We start from the raw sequence: 17,843 nt of genomic DNA, 5'->3' as shown, positions 1-17,843 counted from the left end.
ATCCAATCTGCTCACTCCAGTGTCCAATCCTATCCCATCCTTATCATCCTCGTCCTGCCTACCCATCCCATCCTATACTCGTATCCACGTGCGAACCCACTTCTTCTTCTTGTTTCCTTATCCTCTTCTGTTCCATGACATTCGTCTTCAATTCCGTGCTTTTTCTCTCCTCTCCTGCATGTCTCGCCATCGCGACTCTCCTGGCTCGGCTACCATTGACTGGGGAGTAACTTCAAGATTGCAGTGCCAGCCCGTAGGCCGCTGCTTCTCCCGGCGCCAGCTTCCGTCAGAACCTCAACCGGCGCCTTGAGCCAAGCAAAGACCCTGGACTGCCAACTGTGTTAGTTTGGGCACGCGAGGTTGGGCTTTGAAACGGAGCTAAGCAAAAAGCAAAAGCCGAGACGCAACGGGCGATTGCAACTTTTGGAAAGAAGAAAAAAATATTTTGTCGGCAAACCCCGACGCGAGGGTTGACGAGAAGGAGCTGGAAGAAGGAGGAGAAAAGGAAAGGAAAGACTCATCATCAATAAGAGGAGGTTGCGAAAGAAACAGAGGAAACCCGGTACCTCATAGGTTGAGAGACGACCAAGACAGTTTCGAAAACAGCTGCTGCTGATCCCCGTCCGCCTCGTCGCGATACCCTCAACCGACCGCCACCATGGCGTGGGACAACCTCGACATCACCAAGCCGCACTTGGTCTACATCATCCTCGGCGGCTTCACCTCGCTCTTCATGCTGTGCTCCTCCATCATCAAGGAGCGCATGTACATTGGCGAGGCCACAGTCGCCACCCTCTGCGGCGTCATCTTCGGACCCCATGCCGCCAACCTTATCGATCCGCGGTCCTGGGGCAGCGTTGATATCGTCACCGTCGAGTTCTCGCGCATCGTTCTCGTCGTCCAGTGTTTTGCCGTCGGTGTCGAATTGCCCAAGTTTTACATGGAGAAGCACTGGCGCTCCGTCGTCTTCCTGCTGGTGCCCGTCATGGCCGTTGGCTGGCTTCTAGTCAGCCTCTTCGTCTGGTGGATGATTCCGCCGCTCAACTGGCTTGAATCGCTCGTCATCGCCGCCTGTGTCACTGCCACCGATCCCGTCCTGGCCTCGTCCGTGGTTGGCAAGGGTAAATTCGCCAAGCGCGTGCCCAAGCATCTTCGAGACTTGCTGTCGGCCGAATCTGGTTGCAACGACGGCATGGCCTTCCCCTTCATCTACCTCTCGCTCTACCTGATCCAGTTCAACCGCAACGCGGGCGAGGTCAGCTTCCACTTTGTCGTCTATGTCATCCTCTACGAGTGCATCTTTGGCGCCTTCTACGGCTTCATGATCGGCTACATTGCGCGCCGCGGCATCCGCTACGCCGAGGAACACGATATGATTGATCGCGAGAGTTTCCTCGTCTTTTACTTTGCCCTCTCGCTCTTCTGCGCCGGTTCGGGTAGTATCCTCGGCGTTGACGATCTTCTCGTGGGCTTTGCTGCCGGAGTCGGCTTCTCTAACGACGGCTGGTTCGGCGAAAAGACGGAGGAGTCGCACGTTTCCAACGTCATTGACTTGCTTCTCAACTTGGCATACTTTGTCTACTTTGGCACCATCATCCCGTGGGAGCAGTACAACAACGGCTTCTTGGGCATGGAGGTCTGGCGCCTCGTTGTTATCGCCATCTTTGTCATCCTCTTCCGCCGCATTCCCATCATGATGATGCTCAAGCCGCTCATACCAGACATCAAAAACTGGCGCGAGGCTCTCTTTGCAGGCCATTTCGGCCCAATAGGCGTCGGCGCCATCTTCGTCGCTATTCTCGCGAGGGCTGAGCTGGAGCATGATGAGCCCGTGCCGCTATCGGACATGCCACCCGAGGGCACAGAGCACTTCAACCTGATTTATCTCGTGTGGCCCATAGTCACGTTCCTCGTCATCTCATCCATTCTCGTCCACGGCTCCTCGATTGCCGTCTTTACGCTCGGCAAGCGCATCAATACCCTGACGCTGACCATGTCCTACACCGCCGCCCCCGAGGATGGACCGTCATGGATGAACAGGCTGCCCAGGATCTCGTCCCAGTCTAGATCCCAGGCCCGAACGATGTCGGAGACATCCTTTGACGACTACAAGACGCCCGAGTTCCCCCCCGGCACGCTGCCCCCACCCGCGCAATTTCTCCGTCGCCAGAGAGAAGAGGACAATGGCCGCTCGGGCAGCCGTCCGTCATCATTGGTGGCCAAGAAGAGAAAGCACAGAAAGTGGGACGACGGCATTGGGCCTGGCGGCCCCATCAGTCAATCGGCCATCTTTCCTAACCGCTCAACGCCGGTATCGCCCTCACCCGAAAAGGAGACACCGCCAGAGACAGATGTCAGAGACTCCACACTGGCCGGCGACAGTCCTACAGATGTTGAGCTGGAGAAGCTAGACGACGCAGAGGAGGATCGTGGACGCCGCCGCAGAGCTGACGAGAGCCAGAGCCCCCGGGCAAGCCCCCGAGCACCACACGTCAATGTCTACGAGGAAGGCCACCACCTAGTCTTTGAAAATGACGATGGCGAGGTGGTCGATGCTGAACCAGCCCAGCGCAAGCCCGAAGGAGGAGAAGAAGGGAAACGGCCCACGGCCGGTCGGCAGAGGTCCAAGTCCGAAGCGGAGCGCTTCCATTGGACCGTGGACAACATCAAACGCAAAATGACAGACGTGTACAGCTCCGAAGTGGAGAAGCGAAAAGAAAAGGACAAGTCGAGACGACGACATGAACCGGCCCGAGCCTATCAGTTCGGTAACGCGGTACGTCCCTCATTGTGTCCCGTTGTGGCTTTGAATTGCCTTCTAACCTGACTGCTTATAGATTATCGTCGAAGACGAGGACGGAGAAGTCGTTAAGACCTATGAACTCCCCCCACAGAAGCCCACCGGCCAGGAAAGCACCCTCATTAACAACAGCCTCAAGTACCTTGGACTCGGCGCTCTCGCACGCCAGCAGGAAAAGTCGGCCGCGTCTGCTGCTGAAGAAGGCAAGGCAGGCGAATCCTCTGCTGCCGGTGCAGTTGCTTCATCGTCGGCCAAGCCCGTGTTCAAGCCCGGCTGGACGACTGGCTTTGGCGTTCTCGGCGGAGGCGGCGGTGAAGGCCGCAGGAAGAGCGTGGCCCATGAGGATGATGATAAGCAGATTCGTTTCACAATTGGAGGCGTGGGACGACGCATGACCAAGGAGGACTTTATCCGCGAAGTGCAAAAGCTCGACGTGGGCACGCGCAAGGAGGTCGTGGACCAGTCGTCCGCCTCCACCGCACTCAAAGACCTGGCCCGACAAGACCTGCCATTGAGGCGCCCACAGGACATTCCCGAAATCGTCGAGCCGGAATCCAGCTCCGTCCCCAGCTCCACATCGGCCTCCACATCCGTCTCCCCCGCTCCCCGAGGCAGCTACCGAAACTCCGAGTCCGTGTCCCCGAGACGGCAAGTTGAGGCTCCCCGAGGCCGCCCGGCCAACACCCCTCTCCAACCTTCAGAGCTAGAAGGCGAAACTGCCGTGGAACGCAAGCGTCGCCTCGCTGCTTTGGGAGGACAACAGAGCGAGACGGAAGGCAGCGGAAGTACAGCAGCCAGACGACAGAGGTCAGACAACAATAACAACAACAACCACAACCCAACGGGCGAGACACCAGCTGAGCGAAGGCGGCGAGAAGCAGCCCTTGGCGTGGGCAGCGCGGCTGCCGCTGAGGATAGTGACTCTGATGATGAGGGCACGCCGCGAGTGCCGCCCGCACGGAGGGGAATTCGGTTCGCGGAGCAGCCTAACAGACAAATGTGATGAACCCTTTTCACTCTGCTTTTTCCCTCATCGCTTGGCGTGTTGGTTGAGAGTACTTATATAAGGTTATTGAGTTATATATTTCTTGGTTTTTCTTTTTTTTTTTTTTTCCTTTTTATTAATCATGGTGTTATATCAAGACTTGGGAACTCGTTTGCATAAGACGGTGCTTTCGCGAAAGAAGAGGAGGAGGGTGGAAGGAAAACAAAAGGGGTGGCAGCAGCGGAATACACAGGCAGCGCGAATTTTTCTTTTTCTTTTTTTTTTTTTGGTTTATTCGTTTACACGGTTGCATAGCGTAATCTGCATGAAGATGTATGACGAACCAAAAAATGGGTTTTTGTTTATTTCATTTTCCTGCGATTTTCACTTTTGCTTTTGATGTTGTGGATTAGGTATGTAGGTTGAGTGACATAGGATGAGATGGGATGTATGATATGAAATATATCAGGCTACGAATTTAGGATATCTATTTATTTATTTTCACCATATTATCCCATTGAATCTACTAAGATGAAAGAAAGCCTTCTTCAGTTCCACCATGACGGGATTGTCATACACAACTTTCAACTTCGGGCAAAAGTGGTTCTTTACCCCTGACTAGTGCAGCCTCCTAGTTCTCCAATTGAATCTCGCCCAGCTACAAAAAACATGTAATACAAAACTCCCCCAAATCCCACGCTCTCAATATAAAAACATTGCTAGTCTAGGTAATACAATACACAACAACCCATCCAATGCTAGTCTACTGAGGTAACACACATCCAATGGGAGAATGGACTCAACCACAAACACCGACTCCCCCCTGTCCACATCGGCCAACGTCATCGGCATCCTCACATTTGTCGTCGCCATCGCCGCCGCGGCATACGCCCGCATCGCCTTCCTGCGCAACAGCGCCGACGAGTACTTTCGCGTCAAAACCTCCCTATCATGGTACAAGACCGAATCAACCTGGCTAGCAGACCTCCTGCGCACACTCCAGGACACGCCACAACACGACGAGAAGAAGCGGCAGCACCAAATGTACACATTCGTCATGGACGACCTGCTGAATCTGGAACAGCGCCTGCTGGAGCTCGTCACCGACATTGAAGTAAAGTCTGCGCTGAGGGGCACTTCGGAGTGGACGCTTCTGCCAAGGGGGTGGTCGGGCGGGAAGCCTTCGGTGGCGGTATCCTGGATGGCGGTGCGGACAAAGGCGATGGAGCTGGTGAGGCAGCGAGAAGCGTTGACTGCCCGAGTGCAATTCCTCCAAATGAGCATGATTTCAGCACGTATCGATGATCTCGAGGGGCGACTAAGACGACACGAGAGAGAAAAGTCAAGGAGTGAAGATGCATGGGAGTCGTCAGAGTACGGAGAGTAAAGTAACGGGAAAAAAAAAACCAATCGAACTGGCTCTCTTATTTGATCGAGTACCCGTTCACCCAGACATACGCCCCCGTCACCAAAAGGCTCGGCACCGCCCACAGCAAGTCCAGCTCGACGACGGCCCACAGCCACAGGCACCCGAGCGGGGGCGCGCGCTTCATGTTGTACAGGTAGCCCTTTGAGTTTGTGATGTAGACGAGGGCGCACCCGGCGACGCAGCTCATGGCGAAGAAGAGCATCTGGCGGAGCGTCTTTTGGAAGCGGCGCGGGAGGCCGGGGATGAGAACTTGGTTTGGCTCGGAGGGGTGGAGGGTGTAGAAGAGGAAGAAGAAGACTGTTTTTATATAACGAATTAATGATTAGGTGCTCATGTTGGATAGAATAGGTGAGAAAGGAGATGTCTTACCACCCCACGCTCGGGCAGCATTGATAGTGATTCGTTTCCACTTTATCTCCGTGCCGAACTGCTTCATCACCAAGACGTCAAACGTAAAGTGCAGCATCGCCAAGGTCGTCGTGTACAGTAGCGCATCGAGAAACCGCTCCGCTCCAGGCGATAGCTTGGCCTCTTCGTCATCTTCGTCGTCACTTTCGTTTTTCCCAGCGAGTTGTCTCTCGCGCCGGGCGGCTTGTTCGAAGAGGGATCGTTCGGAAGCAATGTCCAGCAGCGTCTTTTCGGTGGGCGCGGAACGGTCTGGCTGACGAAGCTTGAGTTTCGGTTCTTTTCGGTTCTTGGCCATTGCGGGTCGTGAGAATATGCGTATCTATTTTAAATCTTTTATTGTGAGTGTGCGATATGCAGAGAAAAATAGAAACGAAACAAAACAGAGAATACAAGCAAAAACTGGTGGACGTTGGTGAGATTGGGAAAATTATCGAGTACGTGTCTCGTGAGAATTGACAAATGACATCAGTCTAGATCAGCCGAGGCGGGTGTCGGCGGGCCAATCAGCGGGTGCAGCGAGACTCCGCAGCAGGTCGGATCGGGACCTGTCAGGTGCTTATCGATAATGCTCCAGCGCCCTGGATGCCCCTGAAGGCTGAAGGGTGGCGCTATGGGATTTATTACTGGATTCAGATGAGATGAAGCCTATACTTGATGAGAATGTTGGTTGAGACATTGGAGGGTGAGATTAATGATAGCTGGAATATATTCACAGTGACCATAAGAAATAGAGTAGATAAGATAAAATACTATCCAATGAATTGATCATTAGTCTTCATCAAGCTCATTCCCATCTCCCGTGATTTGCCGCAAGCCACATGAAATCAAACCGTCGTGTCCCTCGGCATCTTCTTCAACAGCTGCCAGCTAAACCACCAGCTCAGCTTCCAACCAACAAGATTCGCTCTCCCTCACCGCATCGTTGCCCCCGTGATGCCCTCCAACGATCCCTTGCAGCAATCTCACAGCCTCGATCCCTCTGGCGCGTTTCACCCTCTGACCAATTGCCGCTAAAACTAACTGCCCTTTTATACTACTCACTACTGTACAGCATCAAATCAGCTGTTCGGCGCCTCGCTGCGGGCCGCATTTCTGCTGCTCTCCCCCACTCAATCCCGCCTTTTCCTCCCGCCTTCGCAAAAAGGCACGCACGCACGCACTTTGGACCTGCGAACCCACATCACTTCGTCCCCAACAAAAACACCACCGAGACGCATCACCACCACACAAACTCCGACCAAAACAAGCATCATACCAGCAAATCGAGAATCAACAGCCAGACGACTAAGCACAAACCACAGCAACCTCCAAAGCTCTACCGAGGCAACCTCCGGCCACGCTCCGCACCCCGCCAGCCTCGTCTCGTCTCGTCTCTTCCTTCAATCCGCAGCCATGCCAAACTCCATCAGCCTCCCCTTCCGACTCCCCTCCTTTAACCTGCCCTTCAAGCTGGACCTCGACTCCAAGGCCCTGTTCGTGGTGGTTGCGTCCCTCGTCGCCGCCGTGCCATGCATCTACATCTGCACCGCCAGCGCCGTGCGCAACCGCTTCCCGGAGCTGCTGGAGAAGCGCGTGTGCCTGCTGATTGCGCATCCGGATGACGAGGCCATGTTTTTCGCCCCGACGGTGCTGGCGCTGGCGCGGCCGGAGACAGGCAACCACGTCAAGATTTTATGTTTGAGCGCAGGTACGACAAAACAGCCGACGGATGGACAACGTGGACGAGATAAGAACGATGAAGATGAAGATGGGGAAAGGATAATACGCGCGAATACCGGCTGACTTGGGACTTCTAGGAAATGCCGAAGGCCTCGGCGAAACCAGAAAGAAGGAGCTCGTCCAGAGCGGCCTGGCCCTAGGCCTGCGAGACGAGTCCGACGTCTTTGTCGTCGACAACCCGTAAGTGCTGCCATCACATCCATCCCTCACAATCTTAAGACAAAAGACGACCAACACGATTGGGCCCTACAGCAAGGACTTTCCCGACTCCATGACGACGCACTGGGACGAGACCAAGATCGCCAACCTCCTCACCAAAGCCTTTGCGCCGCAGCTGGCGCACCAGCGAGCCGAAAACGTCTCGCAGCCCACGGCCAACATCGACGCCCTCATCACCTTTGACGGCCACGGCGTGTCGTCCCACCCCAACCACATCTCCCTCTACCACGGCGCGCGGGGTTTCGCCAAGGCCCTGACAGAGGGCAAGCCCGAGTGGAAGAGCCCGGTCGACGTCTACACACTAAACACGGTCAACCTGCTGCGCAAGTACTCGGGCGGCATGGACCTCTTCACCACCATCGCCTCGTCCTTGTTCACGCGTGACAAGGACCCCGAGCACCCCGAGACGCTCATCTACACCAACAACATTGTTGGACCCGAGCCCAAGCTGGGCACCGCCTGGTCCGCCATGACCACCGCCCACAAGAGCCAGATGGTCTGGTTCCGCTACCTGTGGCTCGGCTTCAGCCGATACATGCTGGTCAACGACCTGCACCTGGAGAAGGTTGATCAAGATAACTAAGAAGAAACACAACAATGAAAAAACACATATAAACAAATTCAATATACAATATATACTTGCTCAACGAGAGCTGTGTGAGAAGGACAGCTGGATTTGGGACTGGAAAATGAAATAAACGGATCAAAGATGGGAGGGGGGAGGCGTTGCATGAGCGGCGTTTTTCTTGGCAAGCCGGCTACAGTGTAAGGGGTGATGATTTGAAGAGCCCAGATGCATGTCAAGGGCCTTTGTTTACGTTTTTTATGACGAGATATATATCTCTTTGCGTGTGTTTGTGCGTGGTGATTCTATTTGGTTTCATCTTATAGGTTTGTTCGGTTTATGATCATGTAGACAGACGCAGATATGATGATGCTTAGAGGTGAGGCTAGATTGAAGACTAATGCGCAACTCCTGCTTTAGTTCAGTTTTATACTACATTGAGTGATAAAGTGGGTTGGAGCTTTATGCATGATGTATTCCGTGCATCCTCTCGCTATCGACTTTGTAAGCAGCCTGTTGCAAGTCAAGATGTGATGCAAGTGTCTCTCTATGCTCTTCACTACTAAGATTGCCCAACTCAAGCTGGTCGCTTATACTCAAAGATGCATCTGAGAAGGCTCCCTCGTGCTTTCTACACTCACTTACACGCCTACTACAGGTACAAGATGCAAAGTCAACCAATGTATCACAGCAGAAGCAGTTGCTACTCCCCAAACAAGTAAAGCAAGCATACATTCGCTCAACCTGGAAAATACATTGTTGCATCTTTCATGACAGTCTGTAAACAAGGCTTCTCACACAACTCTGTTTGGATTTTCGATTTCATTCTTGTCTTTTACACTACGTCCATTCTTACCATTTATAGTACGGCCTTGATATCACGTCGACAATGGATAGCTCAATGCAAGTAGACTTAGAGTTGCGGCTGAAGAGAGAAGAGCCAGCAGAAGAACCAGAGCCAACAGACTTGGCATTAACACCAGAGCCGCCGGATTCATCAGAGCCATCAGGATCAGCAAACACGTCCGAGCCAGCAGAGCCAGCAGAATTATCGGCATTAGAAGCCGCGAAGGCCGACAGAGCTGCAAGGAACGCGAAATACAGACAGGATATTGCAGACAACAACAAGATACTCGCCGAACTCGCCGAGAAAATCTCCAAGATGAAACGGTCACCTTCGCCGCCAGCTACTCGTCCGCTCAGGAAGAAACGGTCACACAGCGAGCTCCTATGCGAGTTGATTCTATCACAGATGAAGAGAGGCAAATGGAAACCAGAGGACATAAACGAGCTGCTTCTCGGTCCCACAGAGGAAGACGGTGATGGTGACAGCAGCAGTAGCAGTAGCAGCGACAGCAGCAGCAGTAAACTTAAGGGCAAATTCGACATTGGCGAGCTCTTAGGACAACTCAAAGGCCAACTCAAAGGCCAACTCAAAGGCCAACTCAAAGGTCAAATGGAAGGCAAAGGAAAAGACAAAGGCAAAGACAAAGGCAAAGACAAAGGCAAAGAAAAAGAAGAAGGGAAAGGCAAAGGCAAAGAGAAAGAAAAAGACGAAGAGAAAGGCACAGGCAAAGAAGAAGATGAAGGGGAAAGCAGTGAAGAAGATGATGAAGAAGAAGGAGAAGTCAAAGACGAAGAAAAAGATGTTACCGAAATCATTTGCCCCGGCGGCGACATGTTCTTGGGGATTGAGGGCTCCAACACGATATTCCAAGTCTATTCGCAGACCCTCATGTGCGCATCGGCATCTTTAGAAGAGCTGGTCGAGGATCTCATGTGCGAGCCTGGTGACGAAGAGAAGATCCTCGTGCTCGACCCGGAGAACATCGAAATCGTCCGCATCATCTGCCACATCATCCACCTCCAGAACCATTTGGTGCCGCGGGGATTCAGGCCATCCATGCTTCTCGACACGGCGATTCTGGTGAACAAATACGGCCTGCAAAAGGCCGTCACGATGGCAGCGCGGCAGTGGCTTCTCAACGGCAGAGACTTTCGGGAGTACTTGTCTGATCCCCCGATGGCATCGGGGTGCTACATGGTAGCGGCGGCCTTGTTTTGGGACGAATCCATGTTTATGAAGTGCATGTGGGAGTTGGTCTCCATTTGTACTGTGCCATTTGTGAGACTCTGGGCATGGCCCCCTCTGAAGCAAGAATTGTCCCAGAAAGCACTCAGTGAGTGTCCTTTTTTCTTTCTTCCTCTTATATCAAAATATCACGTTGAAGCAATACTAATAGCAACTCCCAACTAGAACTTCTCACGAAGATAAGGGACAGGGCACGAGCCAGGGTTTACCAGATACTCCTCGCCGAGACGGGCCTGCTCTGCTACGCCGGATGGAACAGGCTTCTTCAGGATCGATACGAAAGCCTCCTCGCTCGGTACAAGCCAGCGTCGATGGCTGCCCTCCCCATTGCGCAAGTGATTATTGAGGTGAAGAGGGCCTTGTTCCGAGAGTTGGGAGGGCCTAGCTCGCCGATGGACTGCTTGTAGAGCATTGCAGGGCAATTAGACGCGGTTGAAAAGACGGCTGTGATAAGCTTGGAAAAGTACAACCAAATTTTGGCAATGGAAGGGGATGCTGGGTTGGATGGTGTGACTCGAGATGATGGTAGCGGTGCGTTTCAGGCAGGTGGTTCGTCTGCTAGGAGTAGTTTGCCCGGGAGGATGCCATTTTGGGGCTCCTTGTGAGGGTTGATGAGGTGGGAAATGGAGGATACTACTGGTGGAGTACGGATGGAAATGCATGGAGGATAGGTTGAATACCCGCTGGATACCCACTGGACTATACGGAGGAGTCTTTAAGAGATGCCAACTGCCGGTTTGGAAGAGTTGAAGCAGTATCAGGGGATGGCAGCAGCCGGATAGAGGTGGAGAAGCTTCCTCGGGCATGGGCGTTAGTATTTTATCTATAGAAACACCAATTATGCCTGTATTCAACTGCATCATGATGTCGTGAGTAGTCAATTGGGCTTGCTGGTGGATCTGTAGCTGTTCAGACCCGTTTACATGACCCTATTCAAGCGAAGAAGTATCCAACATAGCTTCGAGATGAGCATATAGAATTGCTTCAAGACACGACTCAACATCCACATCAGCCAGCATTGTAATACAACCCATGAGCTGCAAAATCCGCAAAAGGGGCATCCCGTACAAGGTCAATTCTGCTCTTCATGCAACGAGAACCTACAATATCGCCACGATGCAACATCTTCTCACCAGAAACCTCCCCCTCAACAGTCAACAAACAACACCAGTCGGCTACCCTCGGTGCATGAAAATTTACATCACATCCAATGTCGTTTACCAGCATCATCAAAATCATATGTTTCAAAACCCAGTCCCATCACCCGATCTGCCCCCTTTCCACTTCCAAGAAAAAAACGGCCTGCCGTATCCACCTATTGTGTAAAAAGAAACCCCAAAAAAAAAATCATCACCAACCATTCAACCAAAGAGAATCACACGTGCGGGAAACCACCCCTGCAAACCGAAGCTTACCGCCCAACTACTCGTATGGATGTAGTATTTGCCAACAAAAAATATCAGTTCCAATTAAAGAACCATGCTCTATAATTTTTCTTGTAAATTTTCATTCCACGAGATCCATATTTTTCCCGCCGTGGTTAATTTATTACGAGAGAGAAGGGGCTCCATCTCGCCACGACACACGCCACTTTCAGCCCTCTCTTCCCGCTCGACTAGTAACCAAATAATATCCACTTCGGCAGTGAAAAAGATGAAAGAAATACGTGTAAGATGTGGTGCTGTAACGTATTTTTGCAGCAGCTGGCTCAGCTACAGCTTGTTACTGGGTAGTTCAGTTAATGCTACAGTAGTAATAGTATCCATTTGTTGCTTGTGACTTGTTTCGAGGCGGAGACGGAAAAGTGGGTGAACGGATCCCGGCTTGGCTTGCGGGTCGTCGCCCGCTGGGAAGAGCTTTTCTTTCTTCATGACTGTTTTTTGCGTTAGGCTTGTAGGGCTTGAAGAACCTGGGAATATCGAAAAGGGTGAAAAGGGGGGCACAGGACAGCTCGTTGCTGAGTGAGCAACTGGATGGATTGATGCTAGAGACAAAGAATACGTGTATCGGCCACGAATGGCTCACACGGCGAGTTACGTGTAAACCGTGACGACGATGACAACAGCCTTGCGAATAGCTTCATCAGCTTCGTATGTCGTATCTGCATACCTATTGTTTGCATGTGCTGTGTTGCGTATGTAATCGAAGCCTCTGGAAGAACATAACCCGAAGCCGAAGATGGAATCAGCCACGCGTTTCCCGCAGCTTCGGCTTCGGCCTTGCTTCGTCATCCACACCAGCCTCACTCCAGTTCCTGCATCATCACATCGAAACCAGCCAACCAACGTTCCATCACGCGCCACACGTTGCCCAGTCATCATCATTCGCTTCATGCCGAACGAAACAAAAAGAAAAAAAGAAAAAATTAATTCAATAAAACCACACTCCCTACTCCCCTACCCTTGCCCTTTTTCGGCCCGAGCGCCTTAACCCGCCTCTTACCGGCTCTCAATCACCGTCGTATTGTATTGATTTCCCTCCCGTACCTGAAAATCCAAGGCTGCCCAAAGCTCCATTAATCAGAAAATTCTTTCAGCCCACACCCACCACCCCTGCTGAGTCAGTGCCGAAAAGCAAGGCACCAGCCCAGCCTAGCTGAGCCACACACACACACAACACAAGCTCCGTAGACTCACACACTCCATCTAATGACTGTTTTGACCCAATGATTCCACTCAAACTCCCATGATTCCCACTCTAAACTCCACTTACTAATCCAGTTTTCACGATGCCTCAATTTTTTTTCTCTTCCCTTCCCAAAACGGAGCTCCCCCTGGCGCCTGGCTACGATCGGGTTGTGGATCCCCGAGCCCCGGCAGACCGAAGCCGATACGGATCCGCCGTCTGCAGGTGATGCGCAAATGACCAAGAAGAGCTACACTACAGGCAGCGAAAAACCATGTTTTTTTTTAGAATGGAAAATTTGCAGTCATAGGAGTTGTCATAGGGGTACGTACACGGCATGGAATGGAAATTCACGGCATCGTGAAAAGAAGTACGTACCTGGGATTGAAATGGAGGCGAGCGATTGTTTTGTATATAAGACGAGGCTTGGGCCGTGCTTTTGAACAAGAGGAAAATATCATCATCAAGCAAATCATCAGCTACACAAAGACAACTCATCTACACACAAACATTCAAAAAGCATCACACAAAGCTTCCAAAGCCCCAGCTTTCAAACAGTCCTCCACAATCCAATCTTCTCTACTTCACAACAACAACAACAACCAAACCTTCAAAATGTTCGTCGGTGACCTCGTCCACTTCCGCGCTGCTCTCAGCAACGGCATCACCCACGAGATGATTCTCTGCCCCTCAGCGGCTACCACTCCCGCCACCTCCGCCGCAAACACCCCAGACAACCGCTCCCTCGCCTCGGAGAAGAAGAAGAAGCGTTTCTCTTCTTTCTTCTCCCGCCCTCGCCCTTCTGTCAAGGCCGCCAATGTCGGTGCCGGCATGAAGCTGCCCATGAACATTGCCTAAACAACAAAACATTAGACAATATTTCACACCAACAAGAGAACTACAACAATGTGCTCCTGAACTGCGGAAAAGAGGAATGGATGGATATCGGTCTATGCCCAGCACGATGGAATAAAATACACAAAAACACACTCCTTTAAGAGACGACGACCAACGAACAAACAACACCTAAAAGTTTTTGCTTTTTCGACTACCTTTGACTTCTCTTTTGTTATACACAAGTTTTTTTGGGCATGGATTTTACACACGGGCAGGCTGGGAGCACAAAAAGTTTTTATGAGTATTAGATTCTATACCCATTTGATTCGAGAAACGCGAGGGATGCCTTTTTTTTTTACAAACAAAAAAGGGGGTATCAGGGAAGAGAGGTGGATTAAGACATATACACACTACATTTTAATAATATATAATCTCATTCCCCAAATATTCTGACTTCTTGATCGTGAATAAGTGATGCTTAAAGTGAATGACATGGCTTATAAAGATGCAATCTTTAGTAATGACTGAGAACTGGAATGAATGGGGATGGATGGCTACCTACCTAATATAGGGGACCAACTAGTCTTAGCAATAATACGAGTACTTGGGACGAATAGCATGGTTGGATAAAAGGAGCCACCTCTAGCCTTAGGCAATGACATAGGCTTTATAAGTGAATAATATGGTAACCTTACATGTCTACCTACTAAAGACAAAAGAAAGGGAAAAGAAGGATGCAATTGTGTAATGATTCCTCAATTGAACAACGTAAAGCAACAAAAGTACATGACCCATAATGCCCATAGTCTATCCCAAAAAAATCCCTGGTATATCCCCCTTAAAAACGCCATGATGATGCCCCCCTAGAAATGCACGCTCTGCTTCTTCTTCATCTTCTTCCTCTTCTCCTCATCTGTCTTGCCTCCCCCGAAAAAGCTAATCGCACTCGCCCGCGCCCCCAACGGCCCCGAATAAGGACTCAGCTTGTTGCGCCCATTCTGCTGCTGCTGCTGTTGCGTAGACGGCCCGGGCCCTACGCTGTTTGGCCGCGGCGGAGGCGGAGGCTGGAGATTGTTCACGACAGGCGGGCCATACCAGCCGCCGCCACCCAAAGCACCAGACATGGCCGCCGTCGACGCCGGTGCTCCAAAAGGCCGCTGCGGGAGCGGAGGAGACGCCTGTGTTGGCCGAGGGGCCGGCACGCCATACTCTCGACGAAGCCGCTCGGTCTCGGCATCGATCTCGGCTTGCTTTCGCCGCCGCTGAGCTTCTTCCTCCTGCTGGAGCATCCTCCGCGTCTTCTCTTCTTCCTCTCGAGCAAGTCGCGCACGGCGCTGTCGCTCTTCTTCAGCCACCATTGCCTGCAGCCTGCGTGTCTCGGCATCAATCTCGGCCTGCTTCGCGGCATTGCTGGCCGGGGAGGGTCTCGCCGGTGGCGTGTGTGTCGGCCCCGGTGATGGAGTAGTATCCGCCAATGCACCCGATACAAGCGTCGGGTCGTTTGGCGACGGTGCCAACGGCCGCGAGCCTCTTCTCCCTGCAGGAACCACTCCGGAGATGTTGAACGGATCCTGCTTAGGTGCAAAATGCAAGTCCCTGACGACGACGGCACTCAGCAGCAGCACGACTTCAAGACCCTTTCGGTCCTCGACCTCGACTCGAGCCATGTTGGGCTCATAGATGCACACGGCATCCCCTTGCTTCTGGCTACGATACATGGCCACTGTGATATCCGGCTCTTTGCTCTTCTTGCCGCCCACGCTCTTCCCCGACATGTAGCACGTCATGTCCCTATTGAGCCGCCCATCCCGCTTCCAGTGAAACATAATCTTTGGCGACTGATCCACCACGTCGTTGCTCCCCGTCTCTTGGTCCAGCTTGCTGGCACTGGGCAGCTTAAACGTGCGCTCAGGAATCTCAAACCCCCACGAATCAGCACGATTCCACCCTCCGGCATTGCGCTTGACGACAATGTTCTGGTCCGGGTTGTACAGCAGCACGGAGAAGGAGTCGGGCGTGATGGGCACGTTGGGCGGCGAGCCGTTTTGGTTGCGAATCTCGGCGGCCGAGAGCGTGGGCTGTTGGAACTCGGGCTTCACCAGCACCTCGCCGTAGATGACGGACTGGTAGTGGGCGTCGAATAGGGCGACGGCATACTGGTTCGCCGAGGATGCCGGTGCAGGTCTCTGGAGGGTGTAAGCGCGCTGAGGATCCGAGCCGTTGTACGTGTAAAACAGAGTCGTCTGGAGAGCATCTTCCGCAGAAGCGTGCATGCGGTACGTGGGGAAGCTGTCGTCAAGCATAGCGGCTGTATGTTTATTCGAGAAGCTAGAATCGAAAATTCAAATAAGAAAGAAAAAACGAAGAAGAAAGCTTTAAGCCGTGGCGAATATCAGCAGGTCATTGCATGTCGTTTCGAGTCTTGGCCAGAGGGGTCACGGGCTGGCGGCTATAAAGTGAGGCTGCGGCAAGCTGAGACAAGAGGCCAATCTGAAGGATCAGAAGCAGGATCAGGCCCGCAGTAGTGCGTTGTCGTCTGCTGTCGCTATCGTTTGGAGCGCCTTGCGTAGATCTGAGGCACAAGATAGGGGCAATGCTATCGTGCAAGTGAAGGGAATTCGAAGCATTGATCAGTTGAAAATAACGACAATGGACTGGACTGAACAGTCTGATTCAAGAGCTTGGCGCGCCCAGACTGTGGCTCCCCGCCAACGTCATTGCTGGATGCTGCTGCGCCACAGCCGCGCGAGCTGGCCCACAAGCCCCCAGAAGAGAGTGGCTGTGTCAGTACATGTACATACACACTGACAAAGTTGCCAAGATGAGCGACAGCCGGGAATCGTCCCATTGTTGAAGCATCGCGACATTGATGCCGCTTATGGGTCGCTGAGAAACGCACATCACTGCCGGTTTGGTGCAAAGAAGCCGCGCTGATTGATCAATTAATAGAGTTTCTATTCGTAAGCCATCCAGAAAATCTCCGCTTGTATCCTTGTGTCTCGTCATTAGCTGACGACTGATATTACTTCCGTCCCTGAAAACCGCCTTGCATTGCCAAACCACGTAGAAGCAGACAAGCAGATAACCAATAGTATTACCAATAAACCAAAACACCTCAAACTCCCATTCCATACCATTATTATCCCAATTCCTTGCAATTTGCTCCCAAAAGATTCCGTGGTAACCAGATATTATCGTCGTCATCATCATCCAATACTCGTTCATCGCCAAGCATCGTTCGTATTAGTCGTGGCTCACATGGCTCTGGCCCTCATCCTCACCAACATCCCACGGCCTCCTCTGCGGCCAATTCTGGTTCACCCACGCCTCGTCCTCGAGAACAACCAGCCTCCGCCGAATATTGTCATTCCGCCTCTGCAGCCGTGACCTCCGCTTCTTCCTGCAGCACGGCAGCCAGCAGCATAGCAAGAAGCTCAGTATGATGCCAATGCCCATTCCGATGAGGAATCCGCGCAGGATCTTGTCTCCGCTGTTGCCATCTGAAGCGATGTGCAAGAATCCACCTGATGTGCTAGATGATGTTGGTGATGCTGTGCTTGTGGTGATGCTGGCGATGATGTCGGTGGGAGTGGGAGTCGCGCTAGAGACGGGCGTTGGACGAGGAGGTGAGTTTTTGGGATAGTCTGGGTTGGCATCAGCCCCAAAGCGTTGTATTACGACCATCTGTAGCCATCATCGTCAGCTCATGTCCAGAGGAATCGTGACAAGCATGAGGAGCTGCGGCACACCATACCCTGGCGGTGATTATCAATCTCAAGTAGGATCTATATCCTCTCCTCCATTCTAGTCACGGATTGTAATACAGGTAAAGGTGTAGGTACGACGGTGCCTAATGCAAAGGCCCAGAGCCAAGACAACAAACAAACAAACAAAGCAGTGTTATATTATGCTCGAACAGCTTATAGCTTCGTTCCCAAAAGAGTAAGTCTTTGTCGAACAAGAAATGCCAAGATATCGAAAACAAAGGAAAAGAAAAAAGAAACCAAAAATACAAAGCACCAAACGACTCTTTATTTAAACAAGCCATAAAATCCTTCTCCTCCCAACACACGTCCTCCGTCCACGCAACCCGAGCAAAACGAGCCCAGCCAGAGCCCGCCCATAGCTCCAGTCCAGTCCCAAGTGTCAACCGATCACATCACA

General features: G+C 52.1%; 8 protein-coding genes across 8 annotated transcripts; 5 read left to right on the top strand and 3 right to left on the bottom strand.

Annotated features, from left to right (window-relative positions):
- Nucleotides 1–658: 658 nt before the first annotated feature.
- Nucleotides 659–3,803, top strand: T069G_11281 (sodium/hydrogen exchanger family domain-containing protein; the record flags this gene model as incomplete). The annotated part of the gene is made up of 2 exons (XM_056178486.1): nt 659–2,776; nt 2,838–3,803. 2 exons carry the CDS (start codon nt 659–661, stop codon nt 3,801–3,803), a joined length of 3,084 nt encoding a protein of 1,027 aa, XP_056023360.1.
- Nucleotides 3,804–4,578: 775 nt separating this feature from the next.
- T069G_11280 (uncharacterized protein) lies at nt 4,579–5,172 on the top strand (the record flags this gene model as incomplete). The annotated part of the gene is made up of 1 exon (XM_056178485.1): nt 4,579–5,172. One exon carries the CDS (start codon nt 4,579–4,581, stop codon nt 5,170–5,172), a length of 594 nt encoding a protein of 197 aa, XP_056023359.1.
- Nucleotides 5,173–5,209: 37 nt separating this feature from the next.
- Nucleotides 5,210–5,917, bottom strand: T069G_11279 (uncharacterized protein; the record flags this gene model as incomplete). The annotated part of the gene is made up of 2 exons (XM_056178484.1): nt 5,210–5,511; nt 5,584–5,917. The coding sequence occupies 2 exons, from the start codon at nt 5,915–5,917 to the stop codon at nt 5,210–5,212; spliced, it is 636 nt and encodes a 211-aa protein (XP_056023358.1).
- A 1,097-nt stretch (nt 5,918–7,014) lies between these two features.
- Nucleotides 7,015–8,143, top strand: T069G_11278 (glcNAc-PI de-N-acetylase domain-containing protein; the record flags this gene model as incomplete). Its single annotated transcript, XM_056178483.1, has 3 exons — nt 7,015–7,309; nt 7,419–7,521; nt 7,594–8,143. 3 exons carry the CDS (start codon nt 7,015–7,017, stop codon nt 8,141–8,143), a joined length of 948 nt encoding a protein of 315 aa, XP_056023357.1.
- An 871-nt stretch (nt 8,144–9,014) lies between these two features.
- T069G_11277 (uncharacterized protein) lies at nt 9,015–10,624 on the top strand (the record flags this gene model as incomplete). Its single annotated transcript, XM_056178482.1, has 2 exons — nt 9,015–10,305; nt 10,383–10,624. The coding sequence occupies 2 exons, from the start codon at nt 9,015–9,017 to the stop codon at nt 10,622–10,624; spliced, it is 1,533 nt and encodes a 510-aa protein (XP_056023356.1).
- Nucleotides 10,625–13,457: 2,833 nt separating this feature from the next.
- T069G_11276 (uncharacterized protein) lies at nt 13,458–13,700 on the top strand (the record flags this gene model as incomplete). The annotated part of the gene is made up of 1 exon (XM_056178481.1): nt 13,458–13,700. One exon carries the CDS (start codon nt 13,458–13,460, stop codon nt 13,698–13,700), a length of 243 nt encoding a protein of 80 aa, XP_056023355.1.
- Nucleotides 13,701–14,542: 842 nt separating this feature from the next.
- Nucleotides 14,543–15,982, bottom strand: T069G_11275 (uncharacterized protein; the record flags this gene model as incomplete). The annotated part of the gene is made up of 1 exon (XM_056178480.1): nt 14,543–15,982. The coding sequence occupies one exon, from the start codon at nt 15,980–15,982 to the stop codon at nt 14,543–14,545; it is 1,440 nt and encodes a 479-aa protein (XP_056023354.1).
- A 940-nt stretch (nt 15,983–16,922) lies between these two features.
- On the bottom strand, nt 16,923–17,363 carry T069G_11274 (uncharacterized protein; the record flags this gene model as incomplete). The annotated part of the gene is made up of 1 exon (XM_056178479.1): nt 16,923–17,363. One exon carries the CDS (start codon nt 17,361–17,363, stop codon nt 16,923–16,925), a length of 441 nt encoding a protein of 146 aa, XP_056023353.1.
- Between the last annotated feature and the right edge of the window lie 480 nt (nt 17,364–17,843).

The sequence above is a fragment of the Trichoderma breve genome (assembly GCF_028502605.1).
Source record: "Trichoderma breve strain T069 chromosome 7 map unlocalized scaffold00008, whole genome shotgun sequence".
NCBI classification, from domain to species: domain Eukaryota; kingdom Fungi; phylum Ascomycota; class Sordariomycetes; order Hypocreales; family Hypocreaceae; genus Trichoderma; species Trichoderma breve.
This window is presented reverse-complemented; position numbering and strand designations above follow the sequence as displayed.